Below are 27,215 nucleotides of genomic sequence, written 5' to 3' on the forward strand. Positions count from 1 at the left end.
ATACTTGTATTCAGCAAGGATGCATTAAACTGTCAGAAGTGACAGTAAAAACATTGTAAAAAAATATTTATATTTCAAATAAATGCTCTAAATGTAATAATATTTGACTTTTTTACTGTTTCTACTGTATTTTATTCAAATAAATGCAGCCTTGCTGAGCCTAAGAGACTTAAAAAAAACTTAAAAAACATAAATAACTTGAATCGCCAACATTTGTAGCATTATTTTTAAGTGTTAGATTCACATTTTTAATAAACAAACTATACAACATGGTTCATCTTTTCTTTCCAGCCACCGTAGAGTCACACGCTCCAACAGTGTCACCACTGCCGTTCAAGCTGATCTTGACCTTCTGGAGTGTCTCGGCGATGACCAGTTCACACAGACCCACCAGGGATCCATTGTCCGCCAGCCATCCCGAGATGCAGCCACCTCCACTGTCAGCATCCAGGGATCTGGGAACCATTACCATGCCTGTGTCCAAGATGACTACACCGATGTGGGCTTCGACCCTTCCATTCTGCCCCCTCCAGATCCCTGGATGGATGGAGCCATGGAGGAGGAATACGCGAGTAGGGTGTCAGGGTTCGTGTGTCCGCAGGACGGACGCTGGTTTCTGAAACTGCTGCAGGCAGAGGTGGAGAGGATGGAAGGGTGGTGCAAACAAATGGAGCGGGATGAGAGAGAGCATGAGCTTCCAGAAGACAGTGAGTAACTCTGAGATAATTACTCTCAGAAAACTAGAACCCTGCCTGTCTGCCTATGTAAACTCATTCAGAATGTTTGATTCAACAGCATTTTGGGTTCAGAATGTTTGATTCAACAGCATTTTGGGTCATTGAAGACTAATTTAGAATATTTGATTTAACTACATTTTGGGTCGTTGTAGACTTATTTAAAAAGTTTGATTCAACAGCATTTTGGTTAATTGAAGATTGATTTGAAATGTTAAATTCAACTGTATTTGGGGCCAATGGAATATTCGATTTAAAAGCATTTTGGGTCATTGAAGAATCGTTTAGAATGTTGATTCAACAGCATTTTGGGTCATTGAAGAATAATTTAGAATGTTCGATTCAACAGCATTTTGGGCCATTGAAGAACAATTTAGAATGTTCGATTCAACAGCATTTTGGGCCATTGAAAAACAATTTAGAATGTTCGATTCAACAGCATTTTGGGCCATTGAAGAATAATTTTGAATGTTCAATTTAACAGCATTTTGGGTCATTGATGAATCATTTAGAATGTTCGATTCAACAGCATTTTGGGTCATTGAAGAATCGTTTAGAATGTTCGATTCAACAGCATTTTTGGTCATTGATGAATCATTTAGAAGGTTCGATTCAACAGCATTTTGGGTCATTGAAGAATCGTTTAGAATGTTCGATTCAACAGCATTTTGGGTCATTGATGAATCATTTAGAATGTTCAATTCAACAGCATTTTGGGTCATTGATGAATCATTTAGAATGTTCGATTCAACAGCATTTTGGGTCATTGAAGAATCGTTTAGAAGGTTCGATTCAATGGCATTTTGGGTCATTGAAGAATCGTTTAGAAGGTTCGATTCAACGGCATTTTGGGTCATTGAAGAATCGTTTAGAATGTTCGATTCAACGGCATTTTGGGTCATTGATGAATCATTTAGAATGTTCGATTCAACGGCATTTTGGGTCATTGAAGAATCGTTTAGAATGTTCGATTCAACAGCATTTTGGGTCATTGATGAATCATTTAGAATGTTCGATTCAAAAGCATTTTGGGTCATTGAAGGCTCAGTTAGAACATTCGATTTAACTGTATTTTGGGTCATTATGAACCCATTTAAAATGTTTGATTCAATAGTATTTTTGCCCATAAGAATGTTAAATTCAACCCCATGTTGGTTTATTGTAGAACGATTTAGAATGTTCAACAGTATTCAAGGCATTATAGACTAATTTACAATAATTAAACAGCAAAACCCTCCTGGATTTCTCAATTTAAAACCACTTTTAAGGAGATTCGCATTTTCAATTGTGATGTTCTAAATGCATCTTTAAAGTCATCAACATTGTTTTTAGTTAGGGAACTTGAGTTATTTTACACCATTTTTTTTGGGGGGGGCAAAACTAGAATGACATTTGTACAGTTTGTGTCCAAGAATAATTAGCCTCTTTAGCAAAACTACCAGTGCACAAGGTCATTTCACAGTCTGGTTACATCAGGCAGAACTCTTTCTTTTTATCCCACTTCCCGCCTTTTCCCTGCTCAAGCACACACACCCACACACGGCACAGTGACGGTCTTCGTGTCAGTCACAAAGCCTGCTTGTTCATCTATATCCTCTCTGTCTCCCTCTCACATACCAGACATTTCTCCCAGCAGGGAGCCACACATCTCCCAAGTTTTTTTTCGCTCCCTCTTTCTCCGTATATTTTCTTTTTCCTCTCACTGTTTCTATATCAGTCTCCTTCCACCCTCTCTCTTCTCTAACCCTTCCCTCTTTCCCTGAATACATAAAATATGCTAATCTGTCCGATGACAGCACCTTGTTTGCCATATGGTCTCTTGCTGCTGCACATGTTAAACAGCAGCAGAGTTCATTTCGTCGGATCACTATTTACACTGCCTCATGGCTCCAATCCACAGAGACATGCTGCAGTCACTCCTCAGGCCAGGGCGATAGCCTTTATATGACCCCCATATGGCAAACATTAGCTTCCTTTAAAACAATTCACCTTACTCTTTTTTTTTTTTTTTTCTCAACCTATCTTTTTACATCACACTCTATCTCTGTTCGTGTGTGTGTGTGTGTTTCTTGGATCATTGGCTTTGGCGTGTGTTTGTTTGGTGTGCATGTTAAACACTCCCCCCGCTCCTCTGGTTCCTGCATTTGGGTTCCCAAGCCTTAGATATTTATGACCCTATCTCACTTCAAAGAGACAGTATTTAAACATTAACTGAGTGTCTAAGCTTTTGCGACACACACACCCCCACACACACACACACACACACACACACACACACACACACACATTCACTACTGTGTTAATGCGTAGAATTTCTCATACTGTGCTTGCATCTACTTTACAAGCTTCTTAATCCCATTTGTTTTACTCCACTTTCCTATGTTTTCCACATCTGATTCTCAATTATTTTGTCTGTTTAGTTCTTGGCAAGATTCGCAGTGCGGTGGGCAGCGCTCAGTTGCTGATGTCGCAGAAATTTCAGCAGTTCCGGGAGCTCTGCGAAGAAAACTTGGTATGTAAGCACACATCCATCAGCCAATCAGAGCAGAGCTCCACTTGGCAGCGCTGCCCCCTGATTGGCCATGTTAGCCTGAATAGCATCAGTAATACCCAATTAGATATTATGTTTTTTTTTTTTTAGTTAACAGATGTTTTGTGTATAATCTGTTCTCTGGCTGTCAGAATCCCAATGCCCACCCACGGCCTGTGTCTCAAGATCTGGCAGGATTCTGGGACATGCTGCAGCTGTCCATTGAGAACATCAGCCTGAAGTTTGATGAGCTACACCAGCTGAAAGCTAACAACTGGAAAGCACTGGAGCCTCCTGAGAGAAAGGTACAGATTTTACATCACAACTCCAGATGCATTACACACTATGTAATAATAAGCTAAGAATACCACAGTTGACATATTAAACTGCAACGCTGTGTAAATACAGTGCAGTGACATTTCGTTGGCATGCTTAAGATGAATGACTGGTTTATTTTAACTTTATTGGTTTCATTTTTAATTTTGATATATGTCGGAGTAGATGCAGTATTAAATTTAATGCAAGACTGTGAGGGATGGCAGAGTATTCTGTTCAATATGCCATTATATCTTGAACAGCTAATCCAAAATGAAAATTATGTCATTATTTCCCCAAAACGAACTGTTGTAAATAATTGTACAGTTCAGTCTTTTCAATCACATATAAATGAAGCCTGAGGCCTTCAAGCTTGAAGAAGGGCACAAACAAAGCACATAAGCATTATAAAAGTAGTCTATATGACTTGTGTATTATATTCCTGATATCCTATAGTCATACGATAGCATTATGTGAGGAAAATATCAAAAATAGATTCATTATGTAGATTGCTGCCATCAGAAATTGAGTCAGTGAGTCGAGAATCTAATCAGTCCAATTTGTCTCAGAATCATTCAGATCAATGTTTTGATCTGGCTTATGGCTTAAACATTTGTAAGCTTAACCAAATAATCATCAAATAAAATCAAAAGATTGATTTGTTTGTGAATCAGACATAACTACTTTCTTTCATAAATTTTTATGATCAAGCTCTGGCAGATATCAAGTCACATGAAGTACTGTAACAATGCCTTGTTTGACAGATCCGGTTCCTATTTATAGTAGTTGCATGGAAAAGAACAACCAGCACAATATTAAAAAATTCAGCTCAAATATATTGAACGGACAGTTTCTGAATTTGCATTTGGTTAAATATGCTGTTTACTCTGACTCTATAGGTCTATTGCTGTTTTGCTTAATATTTGATTTGAATGTTATCAATATTATTTCATTCATGAATATTGTATGCTTTGATTTGTTTTGCTCATTTTCTTATTAATTTATGTGTTCTGTGTTTGACAGTGATCTGGTTTTGAGGGGATGCTCCCAAATTGCACGCTGCATGTGGTTTACGTCCAATGGTCCCATTCACCTCATGCCAAATGGGTTGAAATCTTAGCTCACAAAAATGCCTTCTGTAATGACCCAGCTCTCACTTAATGTATTTGGCTGATGCCTGGCACTCAAACACAACTAAATATTGCCAAAGACCAAGCAGATGACCCCACAATTGCATGCATTAGCAGTGTTGTGTTACGTTATGGAGTGGCACTAACCAGTTTGTCGTTGCTGTCCAGGAGAGGCGTGTGCCCCCTCCGGTACCCAGGAAGCAGAGGAAGGGTCCTGTGCTGCTAGTAAGAGACCGGTCTCTGGAGGGCTCCCAGCGGTTGGAGGCTCGGAAGCGGCTGCTAGCGGCTAAGCGTGCGGCCGCCTCTCAGCGCCAGAGCTCTGTCACAGAATGCGCCGACAGCATTGAAATATACATCCCAGAGGCCCAAACACGATTATAAACACTGAAATCCAGGTGCTTAGAAGCATAAGTAGACACACACATATATAACATAACACAATAGCACTGGATGACAAAGGCAGGGTAGCTGTAACATAATCACTACTCTTTTCTTGTCTAAAAGAGAGTTTCTTCACTGTGGGACTCTACTGTATGTATTTTACTCTCTTCCTCCATCATACATTTGCTATGTAGCTCCTTTGATAAACTTCCAAAGACTTTTAATCTATCTATATATATATATATATAATTTTTTTTTATATATATTCATGTCTAAAATACACAATATTATTATGTCGGTTAATATTACTACCCAAATATAGCACACTACTGAATTTTATTATTTTATTTGTAGTATTTTGCAGTTACTGTGTAAGAGCCATATGTCTTGTGTTCTCAAAGAGGACATAACTTCTGCAAGGGCAACATACCCATCACTTCTGAATATTTTAACGCCAATGTAGCCAGTCACTATTTCAGTGTATGTATGTAAACGTGTGTCAGGCTTTCAGTACATGTATTACACTCTCTCACGTGTCACCCTGCACCTCTGAGACAGGGCGAGGTTTTTAGTATCAGGTGATAGAATGGAAAAAATACCTTTTCTCTTCTTTCTTTTCATATTTTTCAACCTCCCACTCAGTCCTTTCCTGTTCTCTCAATGCATCCTATCTCTGTTCCTGTCTGACCACTATCTCCCCTTAACAGTGCCACTCACCTGTTTGACTGACATAGATGTCCATCATGTATATCAAATGTGACATATTTATCTGTCACCGATTAACGTTTTCACGTCATTGACAGAGGTGCTGTCAGAACATGCCACACTTCATGGCTCTGATTCAATTAGCATTGTTTCTTATTAAGAAACCATATATATGGGAAGTTAGGGATTTCATTTAGCATTAAGCACAATTCACACTGACAGTGATGCAAAGTCTTTTATTTTCAAAGATCTCTGCCAATTTCTGATGACATGAACAAGGCGATGTGGCTATAGCAAATGAATTACGAATATTCTTTTTTATCGCGACTAGGTCACAATTGTGATTTTTTTATTTTATTTTATAATTGTGATTGTTGTGACAGGTTTATGTTAATTGCGACTTTATATCATGACTTAATTTTTTACAATTGCGTTTTTATATCACTTTTTATAATGTATCACAAGAGATTTTATTAAATTTTTTTTATTTCTCATAATTTCGATTTTACGTAATGTAATTGCGATTTTAGATGCTAATCGTGATATAATTTTGACTATTTCTCGCGATTGCATTTTAATGTATCACGGACACAAAATATATCACAGTTGTGACCATATATCACAAGATATTTTATATCTCTTAATTTTTACTTAATTTAATTGCAGTTTTAGGTGATAAATATGATTTTATTTTGTAATTGTAACTTTTCGGAATTAGGTTTTTATATCTCAGTTGCATTTTTAGTATATCTCCGTTTTGACTGTATATCACAAGATTTTATTTCTCGTTATTGTGAGTTTATATCATAATATAGCAGAAGAGATATTATTTCTCATAATTGTGGCTTAAGTACAAACGTACAAAAAAAATTCGAACTTTAATTCTCACAATTGCGAATTTATTTCTCACATTGTGACTGTATATCTTATCTAGATGTCTTATGGCTCTATGGCATAGTTAACAGCAATAAAATCACTGTCAGTGTGAACAGGTCGCAACAAGACATTTTTTAATTATGTTGCATTAAATAGCTCCTCCCACTGTGAAATCTCATTGTTTTGCGCTTCATAACTATACATTATGCATCTGATTGGCTGTGAACATGTCATGTCACTCAGCAGTTTCTCGTTCAGTGTGGGCAAATTATCTTGGCCGTGAATTTATCACATCAAGTACCATTTGGACATTTTGTTAAACGTTCCATTAGATTCTTTAAAAAAAATTACATTATTTAGCATATTTTGTAGATGATGATGAATTATAAAACGCCTTCCTGACTGCTTACTAATATAGCTCTTCACTATATTTGTCTAAATGTTTGTATAAATTAATATAAAGTAAATATAAGTATTTTATAATGGAGTTGTAGAGATATTTAAAACCTGAAGAAACAGATTTAAACCATTTCCTTCTTTACCATGGCTTTTGAATTTCAATATTGCTTAAAGTCTAATTTTAAACAATGAAACTGCGCTGTAACATCTTAATAAATGTAATAATACATACACATTAGTTAAAAACTCCAATTTATTCATTATATTTATAATCACAAGTTTGCATGATAGTTTTTATGGGGCCAAATCAGTCAAGTGTGTGTGTGCGTGTGTGTGTGTCTTCACATTAAGTCCATGTAACCAAGTGCTTCCTAATTATCTTAAAGGCCTCTCTCTTTTTTTTTTCAACCGATATGTAGCACAGTTGATTCTTTTTAATATAGATATTCTACTCTCTTTTGTTTTGTTTTTTGTTTCTACTTATAATAAGATGTATATACTTTCAGTAACCCTGCGGAGACAGTGCATGTAAACATGTATCAATGCACAGCACACACCATCAATTTATTATTTTTTATAGATTTGTAAACAGCGCTGCATCATAGTTGCACTGACAGGTTACTCAATACTAGTCAAAACCTAATTGCACTGTCTCGTTTTCTTCAATAACTGATAATACTAATTTGCACTTGTTAAATATGTTAAATAAATGGAGCTATTTCTTTTTTGTTCTCAGAATATGTCACTCTGGATAGACACTTCACTATATATATATATATACAGTATTGTTCAAAATAATAGCAGTACAATGTGACTAACCAGAATAATCAAGGTTTTTCGTATATTTTTTTATTGCTACGTGGCAAACAAGTTACCAGTAGGTTCAGTAGATTCTCAGAAAACAAATGAGACCCAGCATTCATGATATGCACGCTCTTAAGGCTGTGCAATTGGGCAATTAGTTGAATTAGTTGAAAGGGGTGTGTTCAAAAAAATAGCAGTGTGGCATTCAATCACTGAGGTCATCAATTTTGTGAAGAAACAGGTGTGAATCAGGTGGCCCCTATTTAAGGATGAAGCCAACACTTGTTGAACATGCATTTGAAAGCCGAGGAAAATGGGTCGTTCAAGACATTGTTCAGAAGAACAGTGTACTTTGATTAAAAAGTTGATTAGAGAGGGGAAAACCTATAAAGAGGTGCAAAAAATGATAGGCTGTTCAGCTAAAATGATCTCCAATGCCTTAAAATGGAGAGCAAAACCAGAGAGACGTGGAAGAAAACGGAAGACAACCATCAAAATGGATAGAAGAATAACCAGAATGGCAAAGGCTCAGCCAATGATCACCTCCAGGATGATCAAAGACAGTCTGGAGTTACCTGTAAGTACTGTGACAGTTAGAAGACGTCTGTGTGAAGCTAATCTATTTTCAAGAATCCCCCGCAAAGTCCCTCTGTTAAAAAAAAGGCATGTGCAGAAGAGGTTACAATTTGCCAAAGAACACATCAACTGGCCTAAAGAGAAATGGAGGAACATTTTGTGGACTGATGAGAGTAAAATTGTTCTTTTTGGGTCCAAGGGCCACAGGCAGTTTGTGAGACGACCCCCAAACTCTGAATTCAAGCCACAGTACACAGTGAAGACAGTGAAGCATGGAGGTGCAAGCATCATGATATGGGCATGTTTCTCCTACTATGGAGTTGGGCCTATTTATCGCATACCAGGGATCATGGATCAGTTTGCATATGTTAAAATACTTGAAGAGGTCATGTTGCCCTATGCTGAAGAGGACATGCCCTTGAAATGGTTGTTTCAACAAGACAATGACCCAAAACACACTAGTAAACGGGCAAAGTCTTGGTTCCAAACCAACAAAATTAATGTTATGGAGTGGCCAGCCCAATCTCCAGACCTTAATCCAATTGAGAACTTGTGGGGTGATATCAAAAATGCTGTTTCTGAAGCAAAACCAAGAAATGTGAATGAATTGTGGAATGTTGTTAAAGAATCATGGAGTGGAATAACAGCTGAGAGGTGCCACAAGTTGGTTGACTCCATGCCACACAGATGTCAAGCAGTTTTAAAAAACTGTGGTCATACAACTAAATATTAGTTTAGTGATTCACAGGATTGCTAAATCCCAGAAAAAAAATGTTTGTACAAAATAGTTTTGAGTTTGTACAGTCAAAGGTAGACACTGCTATTTTTTTGAACACATCCCTTTCAACTAATTGCCCAATTGCACAGCCTTAAGAGCGTGCATATCATGAATGCTGGGTCTTGTTTGTTTTCTGACAATCTACTGAACCTACTGGTAACTTGTTTGCCACGTAGCAATAAAAAATATACTAAAAACCTTGATTATTCTGGTTAGTCACATTGTACTGCTATTATTTTGAACAATACTGTATATATATATATATATATATATATATATATATATATACACACACACACACATTTCCCAGCAGCCAATGTGCAGCCATTCTCTTATTCATAGAAAGTTCAATTTCATTGGCTTTAGTTTGATCCTGGTAGTGTTTATCATATATAAACTAAACTCTTAGTTCCAGTTATTATGCACTAGAGCCCTTCTACTGTGGTTAATGTTTGTTTGAATTATTATTGATGTTTAAACGCTCGGCCTTAATTTATGAATATATGATAGTCATGCACAACGTAGCCTCAGGGGAGTCTATATAATGTGTGTATGAATGTGTATGTGTGTGTATTCGGTGTGTGTGTTTGTGTAAGTGTATATCATGAAGAGGTCTTATACTTGAGATGTTAATGTACCAATTAAAGCATTCAATATTGATGACAAATTGCCCATATTGATTTTTCTGTATCAATGTGTTGTTGAGTAGTATTTCATCTCACTTACAGTCCAAAGTGACACCAAAATAAGGAATCATTTTGTTTCGTTTAGGACTGTCATTATTAACACATAGAAAATCCATGTCATTTCATTTGTAAAAATGATATAAATAAAATGATACTGAAATGTTTATCAGAATAATGATTTAATGTCATTTATAGTATTTAAAGAGATATTTATGAAACATTAAATATATATTTTGCTAAAGTCTTTGCCAAAAGTGATCACAATCTCCTTTTCTTAATTGTTGTCATTCACTGATGTGAAAATATTGGTTTATATCTGGCAACATGACTTGACAGTCCTGACTTTTTAGGGGGGGTTCTCCCAAAATACAAGAAGATTAGACTGTGTATTATTGTCAAAATTGTGCACCCATCACAATGTTTTGGGAAATGAAGGCAGGATATTACGTATTTACTGTTCTCATAAAAGCATCAACTTTATCAAAATGACTGTGTGTAAATACATGAATGTTCTTCATTGTAAATGTAACCTACATCTAAGGAAATCTTACTACTTACATTTTGTATTTATTGTAACAACACTGTTAATGTTATGGCACGTGTATGAAATTTTGATCATTAAAACATTACAGATGCTCACAGCCATGAAGTGATTTATTTCCAAATAAAAGTGAGTGTTTGATCTATCCACAATAAATGAATGAATGAATCTTTTCCATAGAAACCTAGTTACACATTTCCAACTTTTTATCTCACAATTATGAATATCCCACAATTGCAGTTTAATCTCTCGTAACTTGAGACTTCATCTCAGAGTTGATCACATTGTTTGTCATAACTGACTTTATTTATCCCAATTGAAACCTAATTATATCGTACAACTGTGAATTTTTCACATTTTTTATATTTCTCAAAACTTCTTGTCAGTCTTGCAACATGTCTTAATATTATGACTTTGTCTCACAATTATGACTTTCATGTCATGGCACATTTGTCCACTTTTGTGGCCTCACAAGTATAACTTTATATATCACAACTGTGATTTTATTTCTTTCTCCTATTATATATGGGGAAGCTGTTGTAATTTTAACTTTGTTTCACACAATTGCAACTATCTCTCACAGTTCTGACTCTATATGTCACAGTTTAGTGTATCTCACATTTAGTGTTATTTTTGTCTCACAATTGATTCTTATAACTCTTTCTCTCTTCTTTTTTTATTGTGACTTTAATTTATTGTGATGTCTCACAATTGTAAAATCATATCACAGCTGTGATTTTATAGGAATGGCTCAAAACTGTAACATTTCTATATCATAATTGTCTTTATTTCTTGTAATTGCTACATTATTTTGGCTATTACGGTTGACTACCACAATTTGTTAACTTTCTAACTATTATTCCAGCTTTATGTCTTTATGACTTTCCATTTCATTACTGTGATTTGTAATGGTGACTTGCATATCATTATTTCTCACAGTTTTGACCTTATATCTCACAATTTTAGGAGATTTTTAAACTTCCTATTAGCTTTTACATACTTTCCTACTGTTAACTAGGCCTCACTGTTTTAAATCAGTGCCCGAGGCCTGAGTAGAACAGATCTTCTTTGAGTCTTGTTAGCAGACACCTTCAGGTTTTCCCACAGATGAATCCAGACATACACGCTCATCTAAAGTGTGTGAGACATCAATTCCATCCAAAAATCCTCAAGTCTTATAGAGCCTTATGTCTTTTTAAATACAAGTGTTCGGTGAATTAACCACTTTGAGCTGCTAATCACTTTGATCACTTGTTCAACTAGACCAGTGACTCTTTGAGTTGTTTGGATCTCGTCCCAGTGAGAAGTCTAAAGTAAAGAACAGCTGTCTAACTGAGTGTGACTGGATATCCAGGACAGACGTGTCCCAGCTAATCGGTCTTTATTGTCTGTGCTCAGATAGACAGACATGCACACTCTCACAGACGCCATTGGCAAGCCATCGTTGATGTCTGGTTTTAGCTACCACTAATTAAATGCAGGATTATGCTAATTAGTTCTTGTGAAGCTTACACACACACACACACACACGAATGTCAGAATGATTTAGCCTGTAGGAACATGCCTTTAATATGTGCGAGATGTCAAAGCTCATGCTGCCTTCCGCTTTATGAAAGCAATCCACCTATTCTTTCAGGACTTACATGCTATTTCCTTTTTCAAACATTACTGGAAAGAACCGTCATCTGAAGGCTAAGTCTTGAATGCAAGAATCTTTCCAGTTTTTCCTACCACAAACACACTCATTGAACAACGTAGTAAAAAAAATTAAGCAGAAGAAAGGAGATGAATGCCTATTTTGTAGAAAACAAAACTTTATTTAAACACCGTTGTGACCCCTATTTGCCACATACATTGCACAGTAAGGAGAAGTCACATCATTGGGCATCATGTCACATTGGCTACTGTAAATGCACTGGTCTAAGGTCCCAAAACCTTGAAATCAACATATTTGGTGAAATAAAACCATTCTTTCCTGTTATCCTTTTAAAGTGGTCTCAATTTGATAAACCAAAAAAAAAGAAGAAGAAAAAAACTTAATACAATTCATGTAGTGTTCATTCTTCCAGCTCATTTTTCCAAGGTGTATATTTGTGTGTGTGTGTGTGTGTGTGTGTCTGTGTGTGTGTGTTTAGGGGTGGGGTGGGGAGCATGTGGGCACATTCACTGGCCGTTTCTAGGAAATCTCAGACTATAGTTCTGCTACATCTGAATATCCCTCAAGAGTAATGAAAGGAAAGACGCAAGATACTAACAACAGCATCAGAAACTTAACAACAACAACAACAAAAAAAAAAACAATACAAAAACTGAACATCTTTGAGACACAGAATGACCTGGTGTAGTAGTGATTAGAGTCTGTCGGAGAGAAAGCTAGTTGATAAGATACTGAGATGATCTGCCATTCTGTGCAAAAAAAAAAAAATTGAGGCAGAATATCAGACGTGTTCTCTAAAAATGAGGCAAAACCGACAATCATAGAGCCGAATCTCTGAAAACGAGAAAAAAAGACTCATGAGGAATGGGAAAAGAGCTTGTCCTCTTGTAAAAAGGACTGACAGGAAGTTGTATTACTGTGTTTGTTTTGGTCCCCTGTGTACAAAACGAAAAGATACATATTTATTTACATAGAAATGGAATACAAAAGAAAGAACTGACTTGCCAAGGCACCTTGAAATGCTTTACATAAAGGAATCCTCATCAATTTGATTTACGTTTACCAAAAATAGAAATGATCAGGCCATGCTTGTTTGCTTTCTGTTGCTCAGTCAAGTTTTTTTGAACCCACTGTGGAGTGGGTTCGGTTTTGGGGGGCAAGAAACAAACATCGATGAAGCTTTTTCATTCATCCATCCGTGTTTTCTGTCTTCAGGCGAGGAGCTGTTTGGCCTGCAGCTCCATTTCTGCGGCCCTCTTCAGCGCCACGTCAACCAGCAACTGGAAGCCGCTGAAGTCCTGGGTGAGGTCGGGCGGGGTGGGTGGTGGGGTGTTGAACAGGCCGCTCTGGGGACTGACGTTACCCTCTCCGCGACACCCGAACAGGCCGGCTGCGTCTGTGAGAGGCAGCTCCGTGGCCCCCTCTACGCCGAGGCGCGTTGACGTGCCGATGCCTTGCGTGGTTGTGGTGATGGTGGTGTGGCAGATGACAGAGGGTCTGGGTAAGACAGGTCCAGGTGACGGGGGTGTTTTGGGGGACAGGGACTTTTTGGGGTAACCGGTAACCGAGGTGGGTGTGTTGCTGGTTGGGTGAGGTGAGCCGGGTTCGTAGCTGTTGCGGTCCTCTCCGTTAGCGAGCAGGCCGTGTTTTGGAGACTGGGAGTTGTCGCTGAGCATCTCGCCGCCCTTGCTGCCCCGTCGCGAGATGGTGAACTGGTTGGGGTCCTTGCCGTCTTTCCGGAGCATCTCAGGAAGGAGTCGCCGCCGGGCGTTTATAAACCAGTTACACACCTGTGGAGAGAAGAACGGATTATGATGTGTATGGTAATTCCAGAATACTTACAATAATAAATGGGGATACAATAATATATCACAATATTGGTAATAAATTTAGATCCTGTTATCAATTTTTTATTTACTTACATGATATACGTCATGTCCCACAATCCAATTATGAATAAGCAGGTGATCTAAATAAGCTGAACAAGCTGTACTTTTTTGGGAAATATTTGTTTTGTTGTTAAAAACAGTAAAACAGAAAATAAAAATACATGTTTTAATTATATTTTTGCATTATTAATTTAAATGTTTAATTAAATAATGACTACTAACTTAAATTACTAACATTAAATAAGTAATAACTTTTAAAAATATTTATTACAACTTTTTCCACCTGCCATTCTTCCAAAGTTCAATTATTTTGTTTATTTTGCAGTGTTGTATCATTTGTCTTGCTTAAAGGGATAGTTCACCCAAAAATGAAAATTTAATGTTTATCTGCTTACCCCCAGGGCATCCATGATGTAGGTGACTTTGTTTCTTCAGCAGAACACAAACAAAGATTTTTAACTCAAACCGTTGCAGTCTGTCAGACATATAATGGCAGTCAATGGGCTTCACGGCTCCGAGTGTAAAAAAAAAAAAAAAATAATAATACATACACCGACGAAACCAAATTAAACCCTGTGGCCCGTGATGATACATTGAGGTCTTAACACACGAAACGATTGGTTTGTGAAGAAAACTGAACAGTATTTATATATATATATATATATATATATATATATATATATATATTTTTTTTTTTTTACCTTTGATCCACCGCAATGTCGAACTGTCCTGAGTGTATTCACAACATCTAGCGCGTGACGTCGAATAAATATGGTTGGGCAATGTTGTCTGATGATATATCAAAATCATCTTCAATTGTGATTACCTGTACTTCTTAATATCTTTAGATCATCGCAGTGCCAGTGAACACATCCGCAATCTCTCTGCACTGTGTAAATAATGCTTCCACACATGCGTCTAATACCATCATAGATATGTATAGATTATGCCACTTATTCAATCACTCCAGATACGTTGAAGTGTCTGCCATTTTGGAACTTATCATGACCCATAGAAACAGTCACAAATGAGGCATATATATATATATATATATATATATATATATATATGTTGTAGAAAAATTTATATTTTACTCTTACTTATTTACTTTCTTAGACATTTTGTGGGTTTTCATATATTTTTGTTTTTCCTTTTGATTTAACTTGTGTTTCTCTCTCAGTATGTATGTTTGTCACCTGAAATGCAACGAAGACATCACACAGTAAAACAAAGAGCCTTTGAAGTCTTTAGTGTGGGCAATTTACTCAGGAAAGATCAGAGGGGTTATCCATAAATAAAGACCTTTGACCTCACGGGTGTGAAGATAATAAAAGCCCAGGGGGTTAGGAGGACCATTGTGTTTTCTGAAAGAGTTAGTTTTGGTTTACGGGGTTAAGTGGAAATTTACAGAGAAGGAGCCCTGTAAGGAGTGGGGGTGATAACAGTATAATAAGGCTGTCTGTTTTCAGTGTGATTCAGGTCTGTTGTGTTTCAGGGTAGCTGCTGAAACAGTGAACGCACCTCTTTAAGGAAAATAAACTTCTTTCCTTAAATATAATTTGATTCCTTGTCTCTTACACTGAGATGCTATTTGTTTGTAATTGTTTTTGCCACAACAATTTGGTGTCAGAATAGTGGGATCTCACGGTGGTTTCTTCTGGTCCTGAGCGGATTTGACGAAGTGATCATCTCAGAGCACCAGGCTCTGGTCTTACCTCGAAAATTGAGAGAGAAGAGCCAAAACTGCTTTCAGGGCCAGAAGTGACTCAGATGAGATCAGAAAGAACCCGGTGGCAGTAAAAGCATCTCAGGTAAGAGACTGTAAATTGTTTATTTTGAGTGGTGTAATTCGACATGACTGTGTGTGTGAACCATAGTGGCTGACCATCGCTTTGGTGCAAGCAAAGAAGGTTTTCAAGAGGCAAATTGTAACATGGGGCAGAGGTTTTCAAGAGGCAAATTTTATGCCGAAAACTAGAAGCTTTAATTCAATTTTATGCCGAAAACTAGCTTGTAGGTGGACGGAAGAGCCACAGCGAGCAGAGAACGTTTTCAAGAGGCAAATTGTAACAATGGTGCAGAGGTTTTCAAGAGGCAAATTGTCAATTTTATGCCGAAAACTAGAAGCTTTAATTCAATTTTATGCCGAAAACTAGCTTGTACCATAGTGGCTGACCATCGCTTTGGTGCGAGCAGAGAAGGTTTTCAAGAGGCAAAATTGTAACACGGGCAGAGAAGGTTTTCAAGAGGCAAATTGTAAATTTTATGCCGAAAACTAGAAGCTTTAATCAATTTTATGCCGAAAACTTGCTTGTAGGTGGACGGAAGAGCCACAGCTGATTAGGTGAACTAGAATGATTCAATCGAGTGAAGATTTTGAGTAAGCTTAATTTACAGAGCATTTTTTGCTAACCTTGCCGATTTGAGGTGACAAAATCGGATCTGTTGAAGACGTTTAACAGATTATAGACGTGCGTCGAAGGAAATCCAGAAGAGATTGAAGTCAGCCAACATGGGATCACCAAACAGTAAGCTAGCAAAATTTTATACACCAGTTTTCGGTCAAATGAAAAAGAATTATGGACATAAGTGCATGTTAGACATGGAAAAGCTGATCAAATATAATGAATTCCCTGAAGAAGGGAAATTAAGTAAAGTAAGACTGAATGTGTTGAGAGAGGCAGTTGAAAAAAAAAAAAAAAAAGAAAAAAAAGAAAGAAACAGAATGGTTGTTGTATGTGTTCGTCACGTGTGTAAAGGATGTACTCAGACTATAGGTTGTTGGTTAAAAATAGGCTGAAAGTCGAGAACGTAAGCAAATGCAGAAAGAATTGGCATGTATGGGTGAAATGAAAAAGATGGAAGAGAATGTGTGTGAGAAAACAGCTCCACCGGAGCAAAATGCTACTAATGAAAAGTGTGTTTGTGTTTTCCAATATGCACCCGAGATCGGGTCAGCACCGCCGGCTTCTAAACATCACTACCCTGTGGCAGAGCTGACAGCCCTGAAACTGGACCATGATCTCAACTGCTCTCCGTTCCAAAGACCAGCAACAAATTCAGCAGGAGTTGCGGCGAGAGGAGCGCGAGCAGCGGCAGACACAACAGTGCACATGACGGAGAAAAGGACATCTTCGGAAACACATCTGAAACTGTTTCCAGCACAACTGATTCAGAAAGGCCAAGCACCAGCAGGCCGAGAGTGAAAAGTGGACAGATCAGCGTCACAGCTCCGAAAGACACAGCGCCGATAACATAAGAGCTCTGATGGTCAAAGTTGCGGGCCCAGATGGGCCAATTTTGTTTGTTTGTTTGTTTGTTTGTTTGTTTGTTTGTTTGTTTTGTTTTTAGAGCTTGGACAATGATATGAGAGACCTGATGGCACATCTCATGTTACCAGATCCGCAGGATGCGAGCGAAAGGTTTGCGAAAGAACAGCTTTTACTGTGCCAAGAGTCCAGCCCGACTTCAGAAGAACTGAGACGGATGCTGGGTGTGAAAATGGGTCCAGCGAACTGGCATAAGATGAACAGAAAACGGGCAACAACGGACGTGAGACGTGTGCACACAGACTGAGAACCATGCAAGCAACAAACCATACAGGAAAGAAGTGGAAAACTTCACTAACGCAGTAAGCGCAGAATTTCCTCCGCGTGTGGACACTGAAAAGATTAAAAAGAAGGAGAGCAGGATGGAGATGGTCCAGTTCGAGGAGGTCAGTGACTGACTACGAGAAAGGGAAGTGAACATTTATTTCTAACACGCAAAACACGCACAAACACAAACACATACACTGATTTACTGTCTGCTATCTGCAATGAAGAATCTGCTTGCAAATCTTTGTGTGTTTGGAAAAAATGTTGTGAATGATGAAAGTTTGAGCAGTGTTTCTGAAGAATGTTTAAAACTGTACAAAACCACAGGGTTTTTCTCAAATGCCAAAATACCCAATAATAGTAGAGGGAGTAATAATTAACTTTTAAGTCGATTCCGGAGAGTGCCAGAGCACTTTACGACCATGTGACTTGCCATGTGTGCCGAAAATGACAGGAAAAGTGTATGAAAGCACTTCGGCTTCAGGCCATTTGATCCATCATCTAATGGCCAGAGATTTAATGTGTGAATTAAATTTGACTCTCTGTGCTGATTCCTATGGCATTAGCATTGAGGAAGTACCACAAAAAACATGTTCTAAATTTGAGCCGCAGTGGGCTTACGAATGGTAGATAAAAGAAGTTGATTGGGCAGAGATGATTTTGAAATTGGCTAAAGTTTGAACAACACCAATCAACACAGAGTTTATGAAGCCTGATAAAATGCATTGCACGTCACATGTCGTAGTTGAGTGAGACTCAGAGTATGGAGAAACTTGGTTTAATGGTGTGGAGAATGAAAGTGTGAAATTTGACAAGATCTTCTGGACAGAGAATGTGTGTTTGCTTTCTGTGAGTTTGAATGAACAACAATTGCAGTGTTATTTAATGACAGAAGAGAGTGTTCCCTACCTATTTGTGTTGAATGTCATAAAGCAGCAGTGGAAAGATTTAGGGCTTTTTTGTGAAAAAGTGCCTACAGGCCACAGACTGGGTTGAAGTTGATAAAGACATAGCACAGAGCAAAAGTGTTGGAGCATTTAAATCAAACTGTGATTTTGATGTGCAGGTTTTTGAGAACTGTTCTTTTGTGAAGAATGATGTGTGTAAAAAAAAAAAAAACTTAGAAGAAATTGGGATGGGGGCTATTTCTGCCTCAGATGTTTATATTTCTTTGGCAGAAATACCATCAAACTGTGACTCTGTGACTCTCCTGAAGCATCTTGAGCAGGGGGGGCACAAGGTTAGTCTTTTAAAGCTGCAGTTTGTGAAACAGGAAGTAGCCTTCCTGGGACAAGTGATCAAACCAAATAGCAAAGCACTGTCTGAGAAATGGGTACGGGCCATAAAAGAGGTCCCAAAACCAGTTACAAAGAAACTGATGCTGTCATTTTTTTTGGGGGATGTGTACTTACTGCAGAATATTCATCCCTAATTATGCCATTTTTGAGCAGCCTTTACAAGCCCTAACGACAGGGAAAAGGCTGAGGTCATGTGACAGACTTGTCTGGACAAGCGAGGCTAAGGAAGCATTTGATAACATGAAAGTGCTATGGCTCCAACATAAGGCCTTCCTATCATAAACCGCTCGCTTGTACAGATGGTTGATGAAAAGACTGGTTTTATGTCTTCTGTTCTCTTGCAGACTCATGGTGACAGACTGCGACCTGTGGCCTATTTTTCAGCGAAACTTGATGCTGTAGCTGCAGGACTTCCACACTGCCTGGGAGCAGTGGCAGCGGCCAAGCTGGCTGTGATGGCCTCGAGATAATTTGTAGGCTACTCTGATTTGACTTTAATGGTTCCACACGCAGTATCCATGATTTTGCAAGAATAGAGAACGTCACATTTGTCTACAGCCCGATGGCTGAGGTATCATACAATTTTGTTGGACATGCCAAACATAACTGTAAAACGATGCACAACTTTGAATCCTGCCACCCTTCTGCCCACACAGGAGGATGGTGAGGAACATCACTGTTGTCTGTCAGCACTCGAACAGGTGTGCACACCACGTCCAGACCTTTAAGACATACCGCTTGATAATTGTGACAATGTCCTCTTTGTGGATGGGTCTGCCTCGAAAGATCCACAAACAGGGCAGAATAAAGTGGGTTATGCTGTAACGACTGAATTTGAAACTCTGAAATCTGACAAATTACCATCACACTATTCTGTGCAGGCAGCAGAACTGGTTGCATTGACCGAAGTGTGTAAACTGACAGCAGATAAATGCGTGACGATATACACAGACTAGCGATACACTTTTGGGGTCACGCATGACTTTAGTGCTTTGTGGAAGCACAGAAAATTATTGAAATTGGAAGGGAGGCCGATACTAAACGCGTCTCTGGTATCGGACCTGCCCGAGGCTATTCTATTGCCAGACAAAATTGCGATTTTTTAAGTGCGCAGCGCATACTAATGATAAAAGTTTCACCTCAACAGGAAATGCTAGAGCTGATATGGCTGAGGATCAGAATGAAGATAATAGTAAAAGAGCCACTTGCGCACAAGTTGACATTAATCTTTACATTTCTCCTTGTTTACAGAGCATGCAGTCTTTTTCCACAGGAGCTGAGAAAAAACAACTGGAAGGCATCAGGCTGTTTATAGCGTGTGGAGATCCGTTGTTGGAACGCCCTGTTTTCCCAAACATTTCTTTTTTAAACATTATGCTAAGTTGACACATGGGTTAGACCATGTATCAAAAGGGGGAATGATTGCACAGATGAAAGAATTGTGGTTTACCAAGGGCTTTCTCAATATTCGCTGATACTTTAAAAAAAAAAAAAAAAGGATGTTACATGACAATGAGAAAGAGAGTCAGAACAAATTTGAGGACATTCTAAATTCTCTTTGGTAGACCACCATTCATGGGAATAGAAGGGGGAAAAATGCAGGGTTCCATCAACGGATGTGTCTGAAAACTAAATGTTGAATTACTGCAAAGAAATGTCTTGTCTGTTATCCAACAGTTGTGTGCAGGTGAAAGCTGCCCAGAGGAAGGTTGCTGAGATGTTTCTGCCAAAGATCAGGCCGGGGGATTACGTGGTAATTCGTGACCTGAGGAGGAAGAACTGGAGGGCGAAACGGTGGCGAGGGCCATTCCAAGTTTTGCCGAGAACACACACGGCGGTGAAGGTCTGAGGGAGAGAGCTTCGTGTGTGCACACCAGCCACTGCAGGAGAGTTCGCCCATATCAGAAGGGCAACAGGAGGAGGAGCCTCAGCAACAACAACAACAAGTTCAACAATAAGCCTCAAGATTGAGCCCAAACACCAAGTGCAAGAGCAAGGTCACTCAAGAGGAGTGATAAGGCCGGTGAGCAGAGTAAAGCCATCTGTGCAGCCACAACCAGAGACATTGCAAAGAGCTGCAATCACTAGACAAGATAGATCGCTCAAGACCGTGGTACCCATTCAGACTGCCAGGAATGTGTGGACTTTGTAAGACTACATTCAATTTGACTTTGCAACATAATTGAACCCATGAGAGAGGCTGTAAGAGAACCCGAGCGGACTGACAACCTGTGGGCCGGGTGGGTTTATGTCTTTGTGGGGAGGATGGATGTACTGGATAATTCAAACTGTTCTGCCAATTGTAGTGATAGGAATTCTGATCATGTTTTGCTTGCAATGAATTATGAGATGTATTTCCAGCTTAGTACAGAGTTAAGTCAGGGCTGGGACGCCCATACAAGCAGTAAAACTGACCACTTATCCAACAGATAGTGAACACAAATGTGATGATTATGAGAGTGACGAGAGTGATGACATTTACACAGAAATGTGAAGATTGATCAGGTATACGAAAGTCAGACTTGAGGAGTATAACTGTGATGAAATGACTTGAAACAATTATAATAATTTACGTTTTCGATATTATAGTCATGTATGAGTTTGCACAGAATTAAAAACAAGCGAGTTTTTAAGTTATTATAATCAAAACTAATGTTAAATAATCCAAATCGTTTATCAGAGAATGATAAAGAGGAGGAATTGTTGTAGAAAAATTTATATTTTACTCTTACTTATTTACTTTCTTAGACATTTTGTGGGTTTTCATATATTTTTGTTTTTCCTTTTGATTTAACTTGTGTTTCTCTCTCAGTATGTATGTTTGTCACCTGAAATGCAACGAAGACATCACACAGTAAAACAAAGAGCCTTTGAAGTCTTTAGTGTGGGCAATTTACTCAGGAAAGATCAGAGGGGTTATCCATAAATAAAGACCTTTGACCTCACGGGTGTGAAGATAATAAAAGCCCAGGGGGTTAGGAGGACCATTGTGTTTTCTGAAAGAGTTAGTTTTGGTTTACGGGGTTAAGTGGAAATTTACAGAGAAGGAGCCCTGTAAGGAGTGGGGGTGATAACAGTATAATAAGGCTGTCTGTTTTCAGTGTGATTCAGGTCTGTTGTGTTTCAGGGTAGCTGCTGAAACAGTGAACGCACCTCTTTAAGGAAAATAAACTTCTTTCCTTAAATATAATTTGATTCCTTGTCTCTTACACTGAGATGCTATTTGTTTGTAATTGTTTTTGCCACAACAATATATATATATATAAATAATGTCTACTATGCCAGAGCACGTACACGTGTCACACGCTGGATGTTGTAAACGTGGTCAGACATTTCGGTGGATCAGAGGTAAAAAATTATATAAATACTGATCGGTTTCTTGCACAGAATGATGATTTCGTGTCTCAAGACCTTAATGTATCATCACGAGCCACAGGGTTTAATTTGGTTTTGTCTGTGCGTATGTTTTGTTTTTATTTTACTCTCAAAGCCGTGGAGCTTATTGACTGCCATTATATGACTGACAGACTGCAACGGTTTGAGTTAAAAATCTTTGTTTGTGTTCTGCTGAAGAAACAAAGTCACCGACATCATGGATGCCCTGGGGGTAAGCAGATAAACATCACATTTTCATTTCTGGGTAAACTATCCCTTTAAGTTTAAAATGGAAATGTATTATGCTCTATTGAGTTAACATGTGACGGTTCTCTGACTCTATTTTTGTTTTTCCTCTTTTAAAAAAACTGAGATGGCAGTTGAAATCAGGAAGCTCTCAACGGTGAGGATTTCGCTCAGTCACCTAAGTAACAGTTCACCTTTATCCCTCAGATTGTGCTCTTTGTTGGGCATAAGCGCTTTAGGCCTCAATCATGCTAATAGCGCTGTATCTTACACGTCTCTTTTCTGGTCTCATCTGAGGGGGAGTTTTGATCTACTCGAATGCAAATCCAACATTTCATGCTACAGAAAACTTGTGAATGCTTGACTTCAGTGTGGATCTCCACAAAAAGACTGATTACTACCGTTATGTAACAGCCTACTGTTAACACCTTTAGTTTATATCAACAGTTGATGTTGGCCTTTTTAGTCAATGCAGATTGCGCACCACAGGAAACTGTGTTGAGTATTACACTCAATCTTTACATTTTCAGCCTGGTATATTTAAACTTAGCACACCTGCTACAAAATAAGCAAAGCTGTTTTGCCTTGTACAATTCTATTCTGGCCTACTTTCCCAATAAACACATAATGCCATAATAAACTAACCTAAGTTTGAATTTTTCTTTCTCAGTATCTTAAGAGCCTGTTGTCAAGATTCAGTCCTCAGTATGGTAATGTTCCTGTATTGTCTTCCAACGAGTCTCTTCAGAAGAGAAGCCTCTCTGGGTAATGGGGCAGTATTGTGTATCCAACGGTCCGCCTGAGCCTGGTAGTCTTGACTATGTTAATGTGTGTGCATTGTGTCTCCCTATTGTTAGTGAGACAGCTGGCTGAGCGCAGGGGAAATTCCTGGCCCAGTGTCTGAGCAAGTCTCTCTCTCTCTCTCTCCCTCCCTCCCTATTTCTCTCTCAATGTGGCCACATCTCAGATGACTCAAAACTGTTATTCACTCATCTGTCCACAGGAATTCTCTCCATTGACTGCATTCACAGGAAGTGTTGTTTATATGACGCTAAAACTCAGCGGGAACAGAATGTGTGATCTAAAAAGCATTAGTGCAAGCGAAAAGAGCTGACTCTTTAATTCTTCTGACATTTTTTTTGGCTAGCTGCTAGTTATGACATTGAACCTTTCGGTTTCCTTCACACGTCGGTTGAACTTGACATTAATGACAGCCAACTGCTCTCCCATGAAGCATATAAATAGCTTACTGATCAACAAAGCAGAAAACTGAAAAGTTCCCCTTTGCATTCTTGAAGGAAACAAGCAGTCTTGAGAAACTTCAGACCTTCTATGAAGCATGACTTCAGAAACTGCTTTGGGTCATTCAAACATCTCTTTATTCAGGGCTCCCAAACCTTTTGGCCAATGATTTTCAGTCCATTTTGTTTTTTATACTTTTTAATCTATTTTTTATATACAGCATTTTAGCATTCATCAATGCAATTTCTAGACATTAAAATACTTCAGAGCAAAGTAAAACCAGATTAATTTCCACTGGAGATTTTGATTTATTTAATTATTGTTTGTAATTTAAATAAATCTTAAAATAAAATAAATACAAATATAATTAGATGAAAACTTCAAGTGCCAAAATTTTCTAACTTTACTATAATAAAAAAAAAAGGAATTTTAAGTTAAATAAAACTTACAATTGCTAAAAAATTAATAAATATAATAAGAGTATATACTAATAATACTAAAATAACACTGCCTGAATGTTTTAACAGTCCCAGATAATCCAAGTTGTCCATGAAATGCAGTTGTTCATTTGTTTGTTTGGGTCTCTTTAGGACTGTACTAGGCCACATACAAACACTTTCTGAAAATGTTCTGTACCTGTAGTGTGGAGAGATGGGTTTGCTTGGACAGCAGGGCTTTTTCCTGCTCTGATGGATAGGCATTGTAGCGGTGTTGGTAGAGCCAGTCCCGGAGTATCTGTACTGACTCTTTGGGCAAGTTTCCTCTCCTCTTCCTCTTCCCTGACACTCCTCCATTTGAAGAGAGGTCAAGAGGCACATCTAAACTGTCCTCGTCCTCTGTCTCACTTCCAGACATCGCCAACACACCTGTAGTCAGGAGACGTGAAGTATTACAACTATGAACTTTACAACATTATTCTTTCCTTTTGAGCAAATGTGTATGAAAAGGCTTTGAAAACCACATGAAGTTAAGTTTATGTATTAGAAATGTGTTTGGAACAGTCAATACGTGTGTTTCAGGGAATGAGTATGTACCCATATGTGTGGAGGAGGACAAAAGACACCCAGTCAAACATCAACCCCCCCAACCCCTGCTGAGGACCCTTCTCCTCCCCCTATCCTACACACACATCCTGCACGTCTCTCCCTCCAAAATGCCAACCGCTGAACGCTAAACAACAGCGCCTGGCCGTCTGTATACATGTATAAGCGTGCGTCTGAAAGGGAGAGAGTGTGTGTGTGTGGCAGCTGATGTGTCACATCCCTGCTGTCAAGCAAAGCCATGTGATTCATGGTTGGAGCGGAGGCGTCACAAAGAGTCTAAACCTTGTCAATGTTTCATCTTTGTAAATACTGTTTGAATGCTAAAAAATAAGGGAACAAATATGGTTAAAGACGCTGCAAAACTCACTTAAAGAGCCAGTTTACCTATTTTCACACTCAAACCTGCATGACTTGTTTTTCTATAAAGCACAAAAGGTGATGTTGGGCAGAATGACAGTATAATTAACTATTCACTTTAATAATATGAAAAAGGTGAATCATGACTGAGTCTGGAACTTCTACCTAGCATCTACTTTTGTGGAGGACAGAAAGTCATACAGGTTTGGAATAATGAAGGGGAGTAAATAATGGCAGTGTTTTGGTTGTGGGTGAACTACCCCTTTAAATGCGGATATGACTTATTTTCTTGCTCATAATTTTGGCATGCATATTATTACGACATAAACCGGTTAATTTGTCAACAACACGTTTCACTCCGAGTGCTGAGGGGGACTTTTAGTTCATGAGCACTTTGTAAGTGAAACCAAACTTTCCCCAACTTCAGCTCGAGCGTGGGACACTTCACGGTCTGAAAACGAAACAAGTGAAATCACGTACATATCTATATTTAAGGCTGTGTGAGAAAACGACTGAACTTGTGAAGAGGAGTAATGGAAGAGTAATTTCGTAGTCGGCCTACATGATGAGGAGGAGGGGGAGGGGAACCTGTTGCAAATCTCAAGAACGAACAAAAGAACGTCGCTTGTGGGACATTTCAAACTCAGTTTTTTATACTTTTCTCTAGATGAAAACTTATGAAATCACGCCAGGCGACTACTAAAAGGTTGACTCAACTCTCTACACGGCTCGACGCCATAAAATACGAGAATCATTAACTTAATAACATAGAATAACTCGGGCTCTATTGTGCCGTGAGAAACACGAGGTCGGAGGGAATGTGAAAGCGTCGCCTCGAGGAAGCAGCGCGAAATACACAAACTTCACAAAAGGAGGTCAGGAATTATTGTTGCACATTTCAGACCGCTACACAATGTTCAAATGCGGTGGAAGCAAAAAAGATTACTCGGCAAATAAAAAAAAAATGACACATGGAAAGTTCCCCTCATATTCCCAACAAAACTTGAGTCAGTGTTGTGAGAACTCGTGAACATTTTCTTTCCAAACCAAAGGCGTTCAACTATTACACGAAGGCGTTTTATACCTCCTGCACAACAAACATTACAAGGCTTATATCTGAGAGCATTTGAAGTTATAGTTGTAGACTGGTTCGTGAAACAACACTTTAAAACATCTCAAATAAATACCACTATTACATAAGCATGTTTGTACAAAATCAAAGCTTTTATGTTAGGAATAAAAAACAAGCATGATGAGATCTTGAATGGGCTCGTTGTGACAGCCCGCCAGCACATGGTGAGAAAAGGCTGTTTTGTCTGCAGCCGATAACAATAGCAGTATGCCAGACATTTTCTGTTCAAACATCAGCGACAAGTTTCATCCAGTCGTTACAATCACCGATAAAAATATAACATACATCGCCGCTATCACCCGTATCGAGAGGATACATACCCTTTTTGGTCTTCATGTCCGTCAAAATCCCCTTTTTCACGTTGGCAACAACGAGGTCGACTCTCCCTCGCTTTAGTCACACACAACTGTATTATTCCAGATTGTTACAAAGTATCGAACGAAATGTTTCTTTTGTCGAGGAATCGCAGCGGAGCGCGTTTTTCATTTGTCGGAGACGCAACACATTGTCGGGTAACGTTACCTGGGACAGGCTGCGCGTCTCATTCAGTGTGTTTGATGTGGAAACTGGGTGACAGCTATCTTTGACAGCTGCGTGACTCAACGCGGTTAGATCCTCCCCCTCCGAGGGCAAGAGGGAAAAATCTGACATCAGACATACAAAAAGGAGAAAAAGAGACAGAAAAGGGGCTTTTTGACAAACCGATCCGAATCTTAAACGCGTGTAGAAAAAGATCCAGCGCGCGGAATGTGTTTGTGTAGACGTGTTTGGACATTAAATTGGATCGATCTAGTTCCTGCACGTTTCCCTTTAATGACTGCGGCAGAGAGACAGGAAGCTGGTTTATTATGAATGTAGGTTAACATTACTAAGAGGAAGACACATGGCAGGGATATATTTGGGTCTGCTTTCATCAGCGCCCTAC

At 38.6% G+C, this 27,215-nt stretch overlaps 2 protein-coding genes across 9 annotated transcripts in view; one reads left to right on the plus strand and one right to left on the minus strand.

Annotated features, from left to right (window-relative positions):
* Window positions 1-7,860, plus strand: part of LOC127946194 (disks large-associated protein 1) — a 121,401-nt gene extending 113,541 nt beyond the window's left edge. For 7 of the 8 annotated variants that reach the window (XM_052542583.1, XM_052542589.1, XM_052542588.1 and 4 more), the window contains exons 9-12: window positions 292-707; window positions 3,155-3,246; window positions 3,417-3,569; window positions 4,878-7,860. In XM_052542583.1, the coding sequence (XP_052398543.1) occupies window positions 292-707; window positions 3,155-3,246; window positions 3,417-3,569; window positions 4,878-5,090 (874 nt within the window). In that variant the 3' untranslated portion in view covers window positions 5,091-7,860. Of the gene's footprint in view, window positions 1-291; window positions 708-3,154; window positions 3,247-3,416; window positions 3,570-4,602 lie in introns of all 8 variants that reach the window. The other variant, XM_052542590.1, reaches the window with a different exon arrangement.
* Window positions 7,861-12,251: 4,391 nt separating this feature from the next.
* On the minus strand, window positions 12,252-26,895 carry LOC127946201 (homeobox protein TGIF1-like). The gene is made up of 3 exons (XM_052542605.1): window positions 26,611-26,895; window positions 24,395-24,624; window positions 12,252-13,902 (listed from the first exon to the last, which is right to left on the minus strand). The coding sequence occupies exons 1-3, from the start codon at window positions 26,624-26,626 to the stop codon at window positions 13,324-13,326; spliced, it is 825 nt and encodes a 274-aa protein (XP_052398565.1). The 5' UTR covers window positions 26,627-26,895; the 3' UTR covers window positions 12,252-13,323.
* Between the last annotated feature and the right edge of the window lie 320 nt (window positions 26,896-27,215).

The sequence above is a fragment of the Carassius gibelio genome, chromosome A24 (genome assembly GCF_023724105.1).
Source record: "Carassius gibelio isolate Cgi1373 ecotype wild population from Czech Republic chromosome A24, carGib1.2-hapl.c, whole genome shotgun sequence".
Taxonomy (NCBI): Eukaryota; Metazoa; Chordata; class Actinopteri; order Cypriniformes; family Cyprinidae; genus Carassius; species Carassius gibelio.